Below are 14624 nucleotides of genomic sequence, written 5' to 3'. Positions count from 1 at the left end.
GCTTCCTGTCTCTAAACTTCCTCCCCACGACCAGTAGGACTCAGCGTGGTAGCGGAAGTCGGGTGATGGGCCCGCCCACGCTTCCGGAATAGAGGGGTTGTCCCGCGGATGTGCTCTCCTCGTGTGTGACTCTAATGCTATACGGGCTCTGAAGTAGAGGTGCTGGTGTCACGGGGCTGGTGAGTGAGAAAAGGGGCGAGAAGGAAGGAGAGCTCGTGGCTTCCAGGTCTGTTCCAGGGCTAGGTCCTCTGGGTCCCTGCCACGCACCTCCGCTGCTGCGTGAGTGGCTCAGCCATCTCGGACCGGCTCAGATGCGGACCTCTGTAGTATCAGGCTCTATCCTTGGGAAGTTCCTTATGTCTCTTCTCTGTCTCTGGATCGCCTTTTTGGAACTTCAGTTTCTCCTTGTCTGAACTGACATTTAGGGTCAAATTCCCTGCAAACTAGACTTCTCTGCCCTTTCCTGTTTCTCCGAAGCGTGCACCCACCTCTTCCTGATGCCAAATCCAAGGCTTCCACTGGGTCTTCACCTCCACTGTAGTCGAAAGCCTTTCTAGATCCTTATTCCAAGTGTCTCTCAAAACCATCGTTTAGACCTGTCCTCTTTCGTATGGTTTCTCTTTGCTGCCCTGCAGTTGACTTCTACTCTGTTCACTTTCCTTCAGCCCTGTTTCTCTTCCTGTCTGTAGCCTGCAGTATATTTTTCTTGGTTGCTGTTCTGTTTCTTCCCCTACTTAGGGTTCTGACTTGTCAAAGTAAACATCAAACTACTCATAATGTAGTTTGAAATCTTTCACAAAAAAGCCCACCTGTCTTCTCCGATTTAAGATTATTAAATTGATTATTATGCTTTATTCCCCCTGTGGTCTAAACAGTTCATCAAAGAAAGGAAACAGCAACTTCTTGTGCAGTTTTTTGAGAAATTACTGGTGATTATGGAAGTATTTGGCTTTAACTGTTTCTATGCCTAGTCTCACATTTCTCACATTCCTTCTCTTTTTCCTTTTCCACCTGTCAAAATCGTTTCCTTTTTTTTTTTTTTTTTTTAAGATTTTACTTATTTATTCATGAGAGACACACAGAGAGAGGCGCAGAGGCATAGGCTGAGGGAGAAGCAGCTCCCTGCAGGGAGCCTGATGAGGGACTTGATCCCAGGATCCTGGGATCACGCCCTGAACCAAAAGCAGATGCTCAACCACTGAGCCACCCAGGCGTCCCTCTTTTCCATCTTTTAACAGCTTAAAGATGTCTTTAAGAAGTTTGCCTTCTTTACTGAAGCCACATCACTTCATATTTCTTTGTCTATAATTTGATTTGTGTTTTATCTATTTATTTATTTTTAGTAATTTCTACACCCAACGTGGGGCTTGAACTTATGACCCTGAGATCAAGGGCTGCATGCTCTTCTGACCTAGCTAGCCTGGTGCGCCGATTGGTATTTTAAATTATTTTCATAATTGTTTTATTTTCTTAAAATTGTGCATGTTCTTTTAATTTTTTTTTTTTTAAAGAAGGCTCCATGTCTGGTGAGGAGCCCAATGTGGGGCTTGAGCTTACGACCCTGAGATCAGGATTCAGATGTTTACTTGACTGAAACACCCAGGCCCCCCAAAATTGTGCATATTCTTTGAAGCTAGGGAGTTATATATTAACTTGTGTATCTCTGACTTAACTGTGTCTATAATGTGATATTTACTATGTTGGATCTATAATTTCTTTTCCTGGAGGAAAATGTATGGATTTGTGGTTTTGAAGCAGGGATCTTTGGAAAGATGAAATTTGGGTTATTTGAGGTCTAGCATCAAACCTGATTTCTTAGTCCTGAATGTTACCTAGCACATTGGCGCTAGAAGGTTTTATCTCTTGCCCGCTGATCACAACCTTTAGGAAATTTCACACCAAGGCTATATAGCTCATTGATACTCTTTACATTGTTTTTAGGTGACTCAAATACGGCAGCCATGGAAGAAAGCTTCCCCCGAGGGGGTACAAGAAAGACCCACAAATTAGAGAAAGCTTTCCAGCAGTCAGTTGAACAAGACAACTTATTTGATGTAAGTGATGTGCTTGTAAGACCCATTTTACACTTTCTAGTATCCTTGTGAAGAATGAACCTTGAGAATGGTACTTTCCGTATTTGTTTCTTTTTGAAGTCTACTTTTGTAAGTTGAACTTGTTAGAGAGTCTGTACCATCATGAGGCTATATTTTTTGAAGCAAGGCATTTAGTACTTGAGCTTGCAGTGCTGTTATTCTTAAGAACTTTGTGCCATGTTGGTTAAAGATGGAGAGAAAAGTTGTAGAGTAAGTCATGAATGGTACAACATGGGGACTACACTCAGTGGTATTATAATAGAATTGTATGGTGATAGTTGTTGGCTACCCTTGTGGGATCATAGGATAATATAATATGTAGGGTCATCAAATCACTATGCTGTGTACCTGAAACTAATGTAACATTGAGTGTTAAATATATTTCAATTAATTAAAAATAAAGGAGAAAAAGCACTTGTGGTTGATTTTTAAATGGGATCCTTGCCGTGTATATTAATAATATAATAATACAATAATTTAGAATTTGCATTGAAATTCACCATCTTGACCTAGAGTAGGTATTGCTCTAAATGCTAGAGGGCAGGGAACTGTCATTTGATTTATGACCTTATGTGTATTTTATGTGATCTTTCCAACTACAGTGGAGTAGAGAACATCATTCCATTATAAGAAACTGAGGCTGAGAGAGGTTACCTTTTTAACCAAAACCGTATAGCTTGCTATGGCAGAGTTGGGAGTTTAACTCAGGTCTCCGTGTCTCCACCATCCCATTTTTACAAACTCTTCCAAATTGCTTCTCATAGTGGGGATCCCAGTGTTCATCCCAGGCAAAGGAGGAAGCACATAGGAGAGAAGAGGCTTTTGAGAATATGAAGAAGGCTCCCACCTTGGGCAAAGGGAATATTGGTGACAGAATGGGATTGGCACAGGAATTAACAGGAATACTGGGAGTGAGGTACAGTACAGGAGTAACAAGGCAAGGTGACAGGTGACCTGAAATTGGAGAGAAAGCACAGAATTGTTTCTCTTTTTTCTTTTGGATCTTTTATTCCCCCCTTTGTAGATTTCTATTGAAGAGGAATCCACCAAAAGGAAAAAGAGCCAGAAAGGGCCAGCAAAAACAAAAAAGTTGAAAATCGAGAAGAGAGAAAGCAGCAAGTCTGTAAGAGAGAAGTTTGAAGTCCTTAGTGTTGAGGTTTGTTACAGTTTGATTTTTGTTCTAAACAAACTACCTGGGTCACTTAAGTTTGTATATGTTCTTCTCTATTTTTTTCCTTGATTCTTTTTGTATGTATGCACGTATGTTTGTGTGCACACCTCTGTGGAGATTTTTCAGTTAGTGCTCAGAACTGAGCATTATTGCCTTCAATTATTAACCAGTGCCTGGGATCATGTGTTGTTTTTCTTTTTAGCTGCTGAGTCCCTCATTGTGCTTGTGTCTTCATGAAACTTGTGTTTTAGTAGATTCATAGGTTAGAACCAGCAATAACTTTAAACCTTTCTACTTCTACTCTTCCATCTCATAGTTATGGAAATTCTCTTGGAGAAGTGAAGTGGGCTTTTAATGTTGTTTACATTTTTAGATTATAACTTGGATATATGTTATAAAAAAGAAAAAAAAAAGCCAAATGATTCCTAAGGAAAAGATTCAGATTCAGCCTGCAGAAGTATTTTGTCTTATATGATACATAGAAAAATAATTATTTAACTTTGTGCCAACATTAGAAAAAATTTCCCAGAAAAATGTGATTTCTGGCATCTTGTAAAAATTTGAGAGTGCTGACAGCACAAACTTGCATTCCCTCATGTTTAGTCACATAGAGCTGAGTAATGGTTGTCCTGTTTAGGCCTGGCATGCACACTCCAGACTGCCATCGACTCCACTGGCCTGTTTCCTTCATTTTGAGTTTGGGGTCTTTGGAGTAAAGCAAAAGACAAAAGTGCCCTCTGTATCATGATGCTGTTTTATGGTGCTCAGTCAGCTATCTGATAAGTATACTGACATAATACACACATGTATTTCCTGTAGCTTTTATATGTCAGAGTTGTGACTAAAAGACCCCCTAACATCCTCAATCATTGTTCTTTTCCCTGTCATACACATTTCACTTTTTCCCTTTTAGTCCCTGCGTGAGGGGATGCGGATTTTGGGTTGTGTGAAGGAGGTACATGAACTAGAACTGGTTATCAGTCTGCCCAATGGCCTCCAGGGCTTTGTGCAAGCAACAGAAATCTGTGATGCCTATACCGAGCAGCTGAATGAGCAGGTAGCTCAAGAAGAACCTCTGAAGGTAAGGGAAGCCTGAACATAGTCTGTAACTGAAGCTAAATGGTATTCAAGTAGATGTAAAATTACAACCTTGCTAACTGCAAAGAAGTCAAGATACAAGGTGTTACAAGAGTTTGTAATAGGGGATTTTTTTTTTTTTTAAGATTTTATTTATTTGTGAGAGAGGCAAAGAGAGAGAGGCAGAGACACAGGCAGAGAAAGAAGCAGGCTCCCTGTGCTGAGCCCGATGGACCTGTGCGGAGCCTGATGGACTCAGTCCTAGGACCTGGGATCACGACCTGAGCCAAAGGCAGATGCTCAACCACTGAGCCACCGAGATGTCCCTTTTTTCTTTTTTAAATAAGGGGATTTTGACTTAGCTCAGGGAGCCTGGAAGACTTCCCTGGGGAAGGGATGCTTAAGCTGAGATCTGAAGGATGAGGGTGTACCAGGTAAAGAAGGAAGGGAGTTCAGGCAGAAGGAGCACAATATGGAGCTGAGAGAGCAAGGGAGAGTGGTGTGGGATGGGGCAAGAGAGCTGGGTGGAGTCCAGACCATGTTAAAGATTGGTTTTTAATTCTAGAACCAATGGGAAGCCCTTGAAGTGTCCTTATGAGGGTGGGTGACATGTAGACAGCATAGACAATAGATTGAAGATGTATGTGTCGTTGCTTAGAGACCAGTGAGGGAGTTATTGTAGTAGTCTAGCTCTGGGATGGACAGCAGGCTGCATTTAGGGTTTACTGAGGACTGAGGAGATAAAGTCAGTGCTGATGGATTTGATGGGGGGATGAGTTTTAGGCTTCTGTTATATGTGACGTGATGGTCAGCCTTGCCATCCTGAGGGAGAAACTCAGAGAGAGAACTGGATTGGGAGAGACAATCACAATTTTATTTTGTGCGGTGTCGAATTTGAGAAATGGTTGAGACATCCAGTAGATAGATGATTCCAGAGTTCAGAGTAGTCTGGGCTAGAAATGTACATGTGTGAGGCTGCTCCACATAGGTGGCAATTGAAGCTAAGAGGGGAAAAAAGATGCCTAGAAGGACTGAATAGAGTGAGAAGAGACTGAGAGACTGACCCTCGAGGGTTTTTTAAGATTATTTTATATTATGTTATATTATATTACGTTATGTTATGTTATGTTATATTGTTATATTATATTATATTATATTATATTATATTATATTATATTATATTATACTATACCATACTATATTATGTTAGAGCATGCACACACATGGGCGCAGCAGGGAGGGTAAGAGGGAGAGGGAGACAATCCCAAGCAGACTCTCTGCTGAGCACAGAGCCCAAGCCGGGCTCAGTGCCACAACCCTGAGACCTAAGCTGAAAGAGAATCAGATGCTCAAACGACAGAGCCACCCAGGTGCCACGATCAGTGTTAAATGCTTTTTAATGGTCACATATAAGAGGGACAGTGACAGGGATTATTGGATTTAGTGACATGAAGGTTACTGATGATTTTATTGGGAGATAAAGTGGTAGGCGAGGGGTGGAGCACAGTTATAGTGAGTGGAAGGGTGAGCAAAAGGTGAAGAAATGAAGACAACGAATACAGACAACTCTTGACAAGTCATTTACATCTGCCTGTTCTGTGGAGATATTTGAAGCCCTTCTACTGAAACTGAAGACTGTGACTTAGTGACAGATCCCTCTTTCTTTGGTGGGCAGTTACTCACTTTGTCTGCCTTGCGGGTTCTTTGTGGTCTGAGGATGAGAAACCACTCAGCAAGAGTTGAGCAATGGTATGCTGGTTCAGAGGAGGAGTATGTTTTGGATCTTTCTCATTTGTATTATGTAGGACCTGGTCTGCTTGTCTGAACTCTTCTCACCTGGGATGCTAGTGAGATGTGTGGTGAGCAGTGTGGGCATCACAGAGAGCGGCAAAAAGAGTGTCAAGCTATCTCTGAACCCCAAAAATGTCAACGAAGTGCTAAGTGCTGAGGCCCTGAAGCCTGGCATGGTATGTATGGGATCAAAGAAAAAGGAGTGAACAATGTGCCTTTCTCCTGCCCTGCCTCCTGGGGGAGTACCCAGCTTCATAGCTACACACAGAGATGAGTCTTTTCTTGGGGTGGGGAGGGGTCTCCAGGGTGCTTGGGTACCTATAGGAAATTGAAGACTTGAGCCTAATCACATTACCTTGGAGGGGAGAAAGGGATAGTTCACTGGTGGCAAAAAAAGAAAAAAAAAACAAGCCTTCAATGAGGCATAGCAGGGATGAAGAATTCTTCAAGTGGCTTACTTGTCCTCCACAGGTTAAGTCTTTTTCAGAGGCTGCCTGGCATCTGTGGGGAATGCTTGAGGGCTGCTCTCTGATCACAGAGACAGGGTAGATACTCTGTCACCTGCAATGATGGACAGCTTACTAATGTGTCTCCCAGTCCCTAGAGAGATTCAGGAGGAATTAGTTTCTAGCTCCCAGTCTCAACTTCCAACAGGTATAAACAATTCAAATAACTACACTCATCTCAGTGCTCTTGTAATTAAGATCAGTATGAACTTCTAACTTTTAGTTAGAAGCAATCAGTTTGGGACAGGCCCTGAAAGCTGGCTAGAAAGGGAATAAAAGTAAGCCAAGGTGCAGGACATTGACAAGTGTCAAGAGCCTGGTGTTTGGCAGGTGCTGTTTTAGACATTTCATCTGAAGAAATTCTTACAGCAACCCTGTGAGGCAGATATATAGGTGTTCCTCTCACACATTTGAGAAAATAGACTCAGAAAGGTTTATGACTTGTCAAAGACCAAATTAGTAAGTAAGAGCCAGATTTGAATTCCATACCGCTTCCCATGAAATGTAAAAGAGGTTGGCAAGATTTTTTTTTCTTTTTTTGAAGTCTTGGATGTGGTGACAGCCAGAAGACTAGTTCTGGATTAGTCACGGCTCTGGGATTGACATTGCAGGGCCATCTGATTTACTCCTCTTTGTGTAGCAATAGTCTTCCCTATCTTTTGAAAATTCTCCTGGGGAGAAACCCCTCTTTGTCATTCCATTCAACTGTGTGTGTGTAACACTTTTCACTGTCTGGAAACCATAAGATCCCTCAAGCCCTGGGAGAATTAGGTTGATGTCTTTCTCATTTCTATCCTCTAGTGGGACTGAAGTTGTTGGGAGGAGTGCTGGGGGGAGGATTGTGGGATGACATGTTAAGATTGATGGTGGGAACATTCATGTTTGGTAGTGGATTTTCTGTTGTGTGTCGCATTACCTTCGGGTTTTGAACTTGGGAATGTTTTGTCTTCCTCCAGCTGCTCACAGGCACTGTGTCCAGCTTGGAAGACCATGGCTACCTAGTGGACATTGGTGTTAGTGGGGCCAGAGCCTTTCTGCCATTACAGAAAGCCCAGGAGTATATCCGACAGAAGAACAAAGGTGAGGGGGAAGAAAAGGGCCAGTACATGGTACTGAGGTGGTGCATGTGGGGATGTTTAAATACCACTTGCTGAGTAAAATGACAGAATGATGACCTCAGGGGCTGTTTGGCTTTGCTAAAATCAGCATCAATTCTGGCTGATAGAAAAGGGAATATGTATGAAAGACCAATGAGTCACAGGGTCTGAGATCCAATGGACCAATTTCACATTTTTTTTTTAATTTTAAAAATGTTTTTATTTATTCATGAGAAACAGAGAGGCAGAGACAGGCAGAGGGAGGAGCAGGCTCCCTAACGGGAGCCCAGTATGGGACTCAAAACAAAAATAAAAGAGGAGTTAATAGCCCCAAACTGGTGCCCAAATTGTTACCACCACTTGAAGTCAGGAGGATACAGGGAAACATGTGATACCATGAGATCACTGATCATAAACCGGCACAACCTTACAGAATATGCTATGCATTGCTTTACATGCTTAAATCTTTTAAAATTCTATAACACAACTTCAGATAGGTGCAAGTGTCAGGGAATCACCACCGGTATAGATAGAGAGTATATGACTAGAAACCTAAATGCCCCCATCCAGGAACTGGGAAATTTTAAGATTTTTTTATTTATTCATCAGAGACAAGAGAGGCAGAGACAGGAGAATCCGGCTCTATGCAAGGAACCTAATATGGGACTTGATCCCGGGACTCCAGGATCACACCTGGAGGCGAAGGCAGACACTCAACCACTGAGCCACCCAGGCGTCCCCACCCTCAGTGTTAGTATTTCTACACCCTAAAAATTTTCATTACTTAACATCTAGTTCATTAAAATCCTGTGGTACACCACCTAAAATCCTTAATTTTAAGGTCAACCTCATTTTAGCTTTTTCTATAAAGCTGTAAAGAGGTATATAGCTAGATGTCAACTGTGATGCTCATTCACAAATAGGTTACCTTTTACTTCCACAAATCTTTTGGTACCACCTTATTTTTATGGAGACCAAACTTATTTTAAAATATTTTATTGAAAAAAAATTAAATAAAATATTTTATTGGAATCCTTTTAGTAAAAACAAGTATTCATGTTAAATAAGTCTAATTGGTCTGAAAGTATTTAAGCATCTCAAAATTTCTGGGCAGTTTCTTTCCTCCAGTAAGTTTACAGCTGCTCACATAGGTTAATGCAGGGAAATCAGATGGAAGTTTCTAGGATCTGCCCAACACCAACCAGATAGGAGGTGTCCTCTACATGAACAAAACCCATAGTAGCCAAGGAAAAAGGACGTGACTCTTCACAGCCTGCAGGTTCGAGTGGCAGGAGCCATTCCGAGGGTACAGACATCTCAACAGCCTGATCCAAGAGGGTGAATTACAAACTTCAGCCATTCAGTATCTGATTAGTACCTAATCTGTGAAAGGGCACCCCCCCCAGGTAGGCTTCCAGAATAATCAAGCTTGATTCAAGGGTAACAGCCGCGGAAATCTTCAAACACCCAGCAGGGCCCCGGTGTAGGAGAATGTGCACCGCCCCAAGCCGCCACAGCACCACCGCATGATGCCAGCCGAACCAACCACTGAGCAAAGAGAGCCAATTACACATTTTCTCACCTAGAAGATTCCATTGAAATTTGGGCCCCCAGGGCCTCTGAACCAGCACTCTTCTTGCCTTGTTGAGATTTTCATATTTTAAAGTGGTGTTGATTCCAGATCAGTCAGGGTCACTTTATTCCCCTCTTGTAGTTGGTCACTGAGAGATTGCGAATATGAGTATTACTTGGTAACTGGGCACATAGACCATGGATCTTATCAGATATTGCTTGAGCTCAAGTTAAGAGCCCTTCTCATGGAGGTATTTTTCCTTTGGGGGCTGGGGCTGGGGCTTGCAGGTGCGAAACTGAAGGTGGGTCAGTACCTGAACTGCATCATTGAAGAAGTGAAAGGCAATGGAGGAGTTGTTGGTCTGTCTATTGGTCCTTCTGAAGTTTCTGCTGCCATTGCTACTGAGGAGCAAAACTGGACCCTTAATAACTTGCTACCAGGACTGGTCGTCAAAGCTCAGGTACAGAAGGTAAGCCATTCATTGTCATTACTATTTTCTAAGATAGAGATAATTTTTGTTGAAGTATTGCATGTGCACAGTCTAAAATTGTGCTAACAGGGTAGATGTTGGTCACTGTTGGTCACACTTAAGGTATAGCCAGTGCCATATGTTGAATTAGTATTTTGGATGTATTGGATTGAACTACTATTAAAATAAATTTCACCTGTTTCTTTGTAGTTTTTAAAATGTGACTGCTCAAGAACTTAGTCCTATATTTACATGTGGATTATGTTTCCTTTGGACAGTGCTGATTGAAAAGGTCAAATAGTATTTTGGTGTTTTTCTTTAAGATTTTATTTATTTATTTTAGAGAGGGGGAGGGGCAGAGAGAGAAGAGAATCTCAGATACTATGCTTGAGTGCAGAGCCCAATGTAGGGGTCAATCCCAGGACCCCGAGATCATGACCTGAGCTGAAACCAAGAGTCAGATGCTTAACTGACTTTACCACCCAGGTACCCTGAAAAAGTGAAGTAGTATTAAAAGATGTAACAAAGAACTGTTTTATCTCCTAACTCCATCTTTAACTTTTTCATCTTTGGAAATTTACCTCCGTATTTCTAAGTAATAAGTTTCTGTTGATATCTTGTTTTATCAATTTTAGGCATTGAGTTTTAATTTCTTATCATGGTAGATGAATATTTGGCTCTCCTAATTTTCCCTTTCCTTCCTCCACCCTCCTAGCAGAGGTATATCAAATTTATGGGCAGAAAAGAGGTAACACGGTAAGACCCAGAATGTGATCCTTAGAAAAGAAAGCCTGTTGGCACTTTTGATACAAATAGTTTGGCCATTTGGCTGGTGTCTGAAAATAGGAAGATTGCCGTAATTCCCAGAACCGAGTGGCTCTCAGTATCTGAATTGTTTGTGTCAACAATATGGAATGTGGGATTTTGGTACATGTCAGGCAGAGGGTACCTACATTACCAGCCCCAGTAAAAAGCCTTGGGCACGGAGTCTCTCATGAGCTTCTTGAACAGACAGTTGCATTGTTTGTGAATCCACTAGGAAAGGATTCTTAGAAACGGTACTCCAAGTACCTTTCCCTTTGCTGATTTTGCTTTGCTTCCTTTCACTATAATAAACCAGTCACAGGTGTCACTATATGCTGAGTCCACTGAGAGCTTCTAATGCATCAGCGAACCTGGGAATGGTCTTGGGGATCCTTAACATGCTAGGTCAGGAAATTAACCTCCCATATGTACTGTACCAAGGATGCTTCTGGAGAATGTGCCATACTAAAATGAGTAAACCAAAAAAGAGGAATATGTGGAATCAAAGAAGACTCCAACATAAGAGAAATTAGGGGAAGGATCCAGGATGACAGAGAAAGGAAATTCTAAAATACCAGCTCTACAGGAATCTTACCATAGTAGCCAGTCTAGACTGGAGGAGGATTAACAGGAAAAAGGGCTCTAGGTGGTTTAAAAAAAAAAAAAAAGTATGAGGTTATCTAAAGATTTGAACACCTTAATGGAAAATTATAGTATGAGGAAAAAAATAGAATGTATTAAGAAATAGTGATAGGAAGAGAATTTAGCAAATGGCAAAAACAGGGGTGCCTAGGTGGCTCAGTAGTAGGCTCAGTAGTAGTAGAGTCCCGGGATCAAGCTGAGAGTCAGGCTCCCTACTCAGCCGGGGAGTGGCTTATCTCTCTCCCTCTGCCTGCCACTCTGCCTAATTATGTTCTCTTTCTCTGTCAAATAAATAAATCAAAAAAAAAAAAATATATATATATATAAACAAAGCTGATTATCAACTCCAGGGAAAAAAGCTGTTCAAGAAACCATTGTAGTATGTTACCTACGTCAGCAGTACATAATATTTATATAATCATAGTAATTTAAGGACTGAATAATGATTTAACCATAAATTTGATATACCTCTGCTAGGAGGGTGGAGGAAGGAAATGCAGACTCTGGATCATCACCGGGTCCAAAGGCAGACGTTGAGCCACCCAGGTGCCCCTGAGTTTTAAGAATTTTTTAAAAAATATTTATTATAGCAAGAGTGAGTGCAAGAGCAGGATGAGGTGCAGAGAGTGAGGAAGAGAGAGAATCTTCAGCAGATTCCCTCCGGGGCACAGAACTGGGTGTGGGGCTCGATCCCACGACCCCAAGATCATGACCTAAGCCGAAATCAAGAGTCAGATGTTTGACTGAGCCATCCAGGTGCCCCTTGGAAGAGTTCAAGAGTTTATCTTTATCCCTTTCATTTTTATTTTAAGATTTCATGATATGTTTTGGTGTGGATCTCTCTTCATTTATTTGTCTTGTAATTCAGAAATGCAGATCTTTTACTTCTGAAAAAATTTCTTGTATTACTGTTTTTCTTTTCTATTTCAAATTGACGTGTAATTCACATATAGGAGGATCCATCCTTTTAAAATGTGTAAATTAGTGATTTTTTTATTGTATTCACTTTTATTTCACAAAAGTGTGCAGCTGTTACTATTATTTGATTCCAGAACATTTTCATCACCCCAGTAAGAAACCCTGTACCCATTGGTGGTCACTCTCCATCCCTCCCTCCCTCCCTCAAGCCCTTGGCTCTACTTTTTGACTCTAGATTTGTCTACTCTGGGTATTCCATATAAATGGAATCATACGATATGTGGCCTTTTGTGTCTGGCTTCTTTCACTTAACAATGTTTTCAAGGTTTATCCATGTTGTAGCGTGTATCAGTACTTCATTCCCTTTTATGGCTAAATACTGTTTCATATCGTGGATGTGACACACTTATCAGTTAGTGGGCAGTTGGGTGGTTTCCATTCTGGGCTATTATGAGTAATATTGCTGTGAAATTTGTGCATAAGTTTCTGGGGACATAAGTTTTCATTTCTCTTAGGCATATACTCAGGAATGGAATTGTTTATACGGTAACTAACTTTTTAGAGGAACAGCCAAAGTGGCAGCATGGGTTTACACTCCTACAAGCAATTAAGGGTTCCGATTTCTCCCCATTTTCACAAAAACTTGTTACTATGCTTTTTATTATAGCCAGCCTGTGGGTGTGATGTGCTATCGCCTTGTTATTTTGATTTACATTTCTGTAATAATTAGCAATGTTGAGCACTTTTTCATGTGCCGATTGGGTTATGACCATTTGTATATCTTCTTTGGAAAAATATCTATTCAAAAGTCCTTTGTCCACTTTAAAATTAGATTTTATTATTACATTGTAAGATTTCTTTATATATTTTGGATACTTGCCCCTTGTCAGACTTTTAAAAATATATATATATAGTTTCCTCTTCTTTCTCTCGAACTCTGGACAATGTTGGACCTAAAGTTTAGTTTCCTAATTTCTTATTTTTTCATCTCTCCTTTGTTTTGGTATGTACATGTATTTGTCTATATAACTACCTTTTGGGGGAGTCAATTTTTACTTTGTAATCTGTACTGAATTTTTGTTTTGACTGCCATTTTATGAGCGAGGTGCTAAAAAACATTGTGTGCCTGGTTGGGTGGGTTTGTTGACTGACTGACTTCACTGTCCGGATTAGGAGCTAGCAGACTTTGAGCAGCTCCAAATGTCATTGTTACAAGTCTTCTCTGGCATATTAGATTTCTGTAGAAGGGATCTATTAATCTCTCCTCAGGAGGGTATAATCGTGGCTGCCTGAGAGCTAGATGGGAGAGGGCCTGCATGTCTCCATATCTATGTCTATATGATATTCAGAATTTTTCTTAATCTGCATTTTCAGGGTTTCTACTCTTCCTTGTCTTTTGAGTCTGGTACAGATTTCCCAGAGAATAACTCTCATTTTCCATAGAGGTGGAAGAAGTGTAGACCTTGTAATTTGAGGAGAGGACCTAAGTATTTAACTCTGTTTTCTGGATTTCAGTTATCTGCCTCATTGGTCTTTTGAGGTGCTTGGCACCTCTAATTCCCTGGCTTTTAGGGGGCTCTGTGGGGCAAATCAGCATGATCAGTATCTCCCTTTTGCCAGCATTTGGTTTTTGCCTTCTTAGTCTACACAGATCACCAAGTCAGCAACAATTTGTCCACATTGTCAGGCTGGTAGTTCCCCAAGGATCCTTGTGCAAATTACCCTCCATCCCTTTGGGATATCTTAAGGTGGATGAGGATTGATGCCCCTCAGGCCAGAAAGGAGGTGAACTTAATAAAAGAACAGCCAATGGCAGGAGTTGTCCTGCCACTTAATTTTACAGGAAAAAGGATTAATAAGGGTTAGCCAGCAGAGGAGAGAGGCACACAGTTGTGGAAGATACGGCAGTAAGGGATTTGTATGAACAGTGTCTCACATTCTTGGTTCCTTCTTGTTCCACTTATTTCTAGGTAACTCCAGTTGGCCTTACACTAAACTTCCTCACATTCTTCAGTGGCCTGGTCGACTTCATGCACCTAGATCCCAAGAAAGCTGGAACATATTTCTCAAATCAAGCAGTAAGAAATGTTTTCTTTTCTTTTCTTTTCTTTTCTTTTCTTTTCTTTTCTTTTCTTTTCTTTCTTTCTCTCTTTCTTTCTCTCTCTCTCTCTCTCTCTTTCTCTCTTTCTCTCTTTCTTTCTATTTTTTTTTAAAGAAATGTTTTCTTGATTCCAGTTGTATCCCAGACAGCTGTCCAGTATTACAGTTAGCTATGAACAGATCCTAGGGCTGCATGTGTGCAGATGTTAGAGGCGGTGAGGGGAATAAAAGGCGTTTTGGAAGGACCACAGGAAGCCACTGTGGTTATTTCTGTGGACTGAGATTAAAAAAGGAGTCTCGGAAAAAGATGGCAACTTACAGTTTGTATTTCTTACTCTTTTATATAGTTTGATCCAGGGAATGGGTGGGTAATGAATCTTTTG

General features: G+C 41.0%; 1 protein-coding gene across 2 annotated transcripts in view; it reads left to right on the top strand.

The window, feature by feature from the left end:
• The first annotated feature begins 27 nt into the window (after positions 1 to 27).
• Positions 28 to 14624, top strand: part of PDCD11 (programmed cell death 11) — a 44506-nt gene continuing 29909 nt past the window's right edge. For both annotated transcript variants that reach the window (XM_072805467.1, XM_072805466.1), the window contains exons 1-8: positions 28 to 179; positions 1942 to 2054; positions 3118 to 3249; positions 4178 to 4345; positions 6147 to 6308; positions 7595 to 7718; positions 9596 to 9777; positions 14112 to 14219. In XM_072805467.1, the coding sequence (XP_072661568.1) occupies positions 1962 to 2054; positions 3118 to 3249; positions 4178 to 4345; positions 6147 to 6308; positions 7595 to 7718; positions 9596 to 9777; positions 14112 to 14219 (969 nt within the window). In that variant the 5' untranslated portion in view covers positions 28 to 179; positions 1942 to 1961. The remainder of the gene's footprint in view (positions 180 to 1941; positions 2055 to 3117; positions 3250 to 4177; positions 4346 to 6146; positions 6309 to 7594; positions 7719 to 9595; positions 9778 to 14111; positions 14220 to 14624) is intronic.

The sequence above is a fragment of the Canis lupus genome, chromosome 29, assembly GCF_048164855.1.
Source record: "Canis lupus baileyi chromosome 29, mCanLup2.hap1, whole genome shotgun sequence".
NCBI lineage: Eukaryota > Metazoa > Chordata > Mammalia > Carnivora > Canidae > Canis > Canis lupus.
The sequence above is the reverse complement of the archived record's forward strand: the minus strand, read 5'-3'. Positions and strand labels throughout refer to the sequence as shown.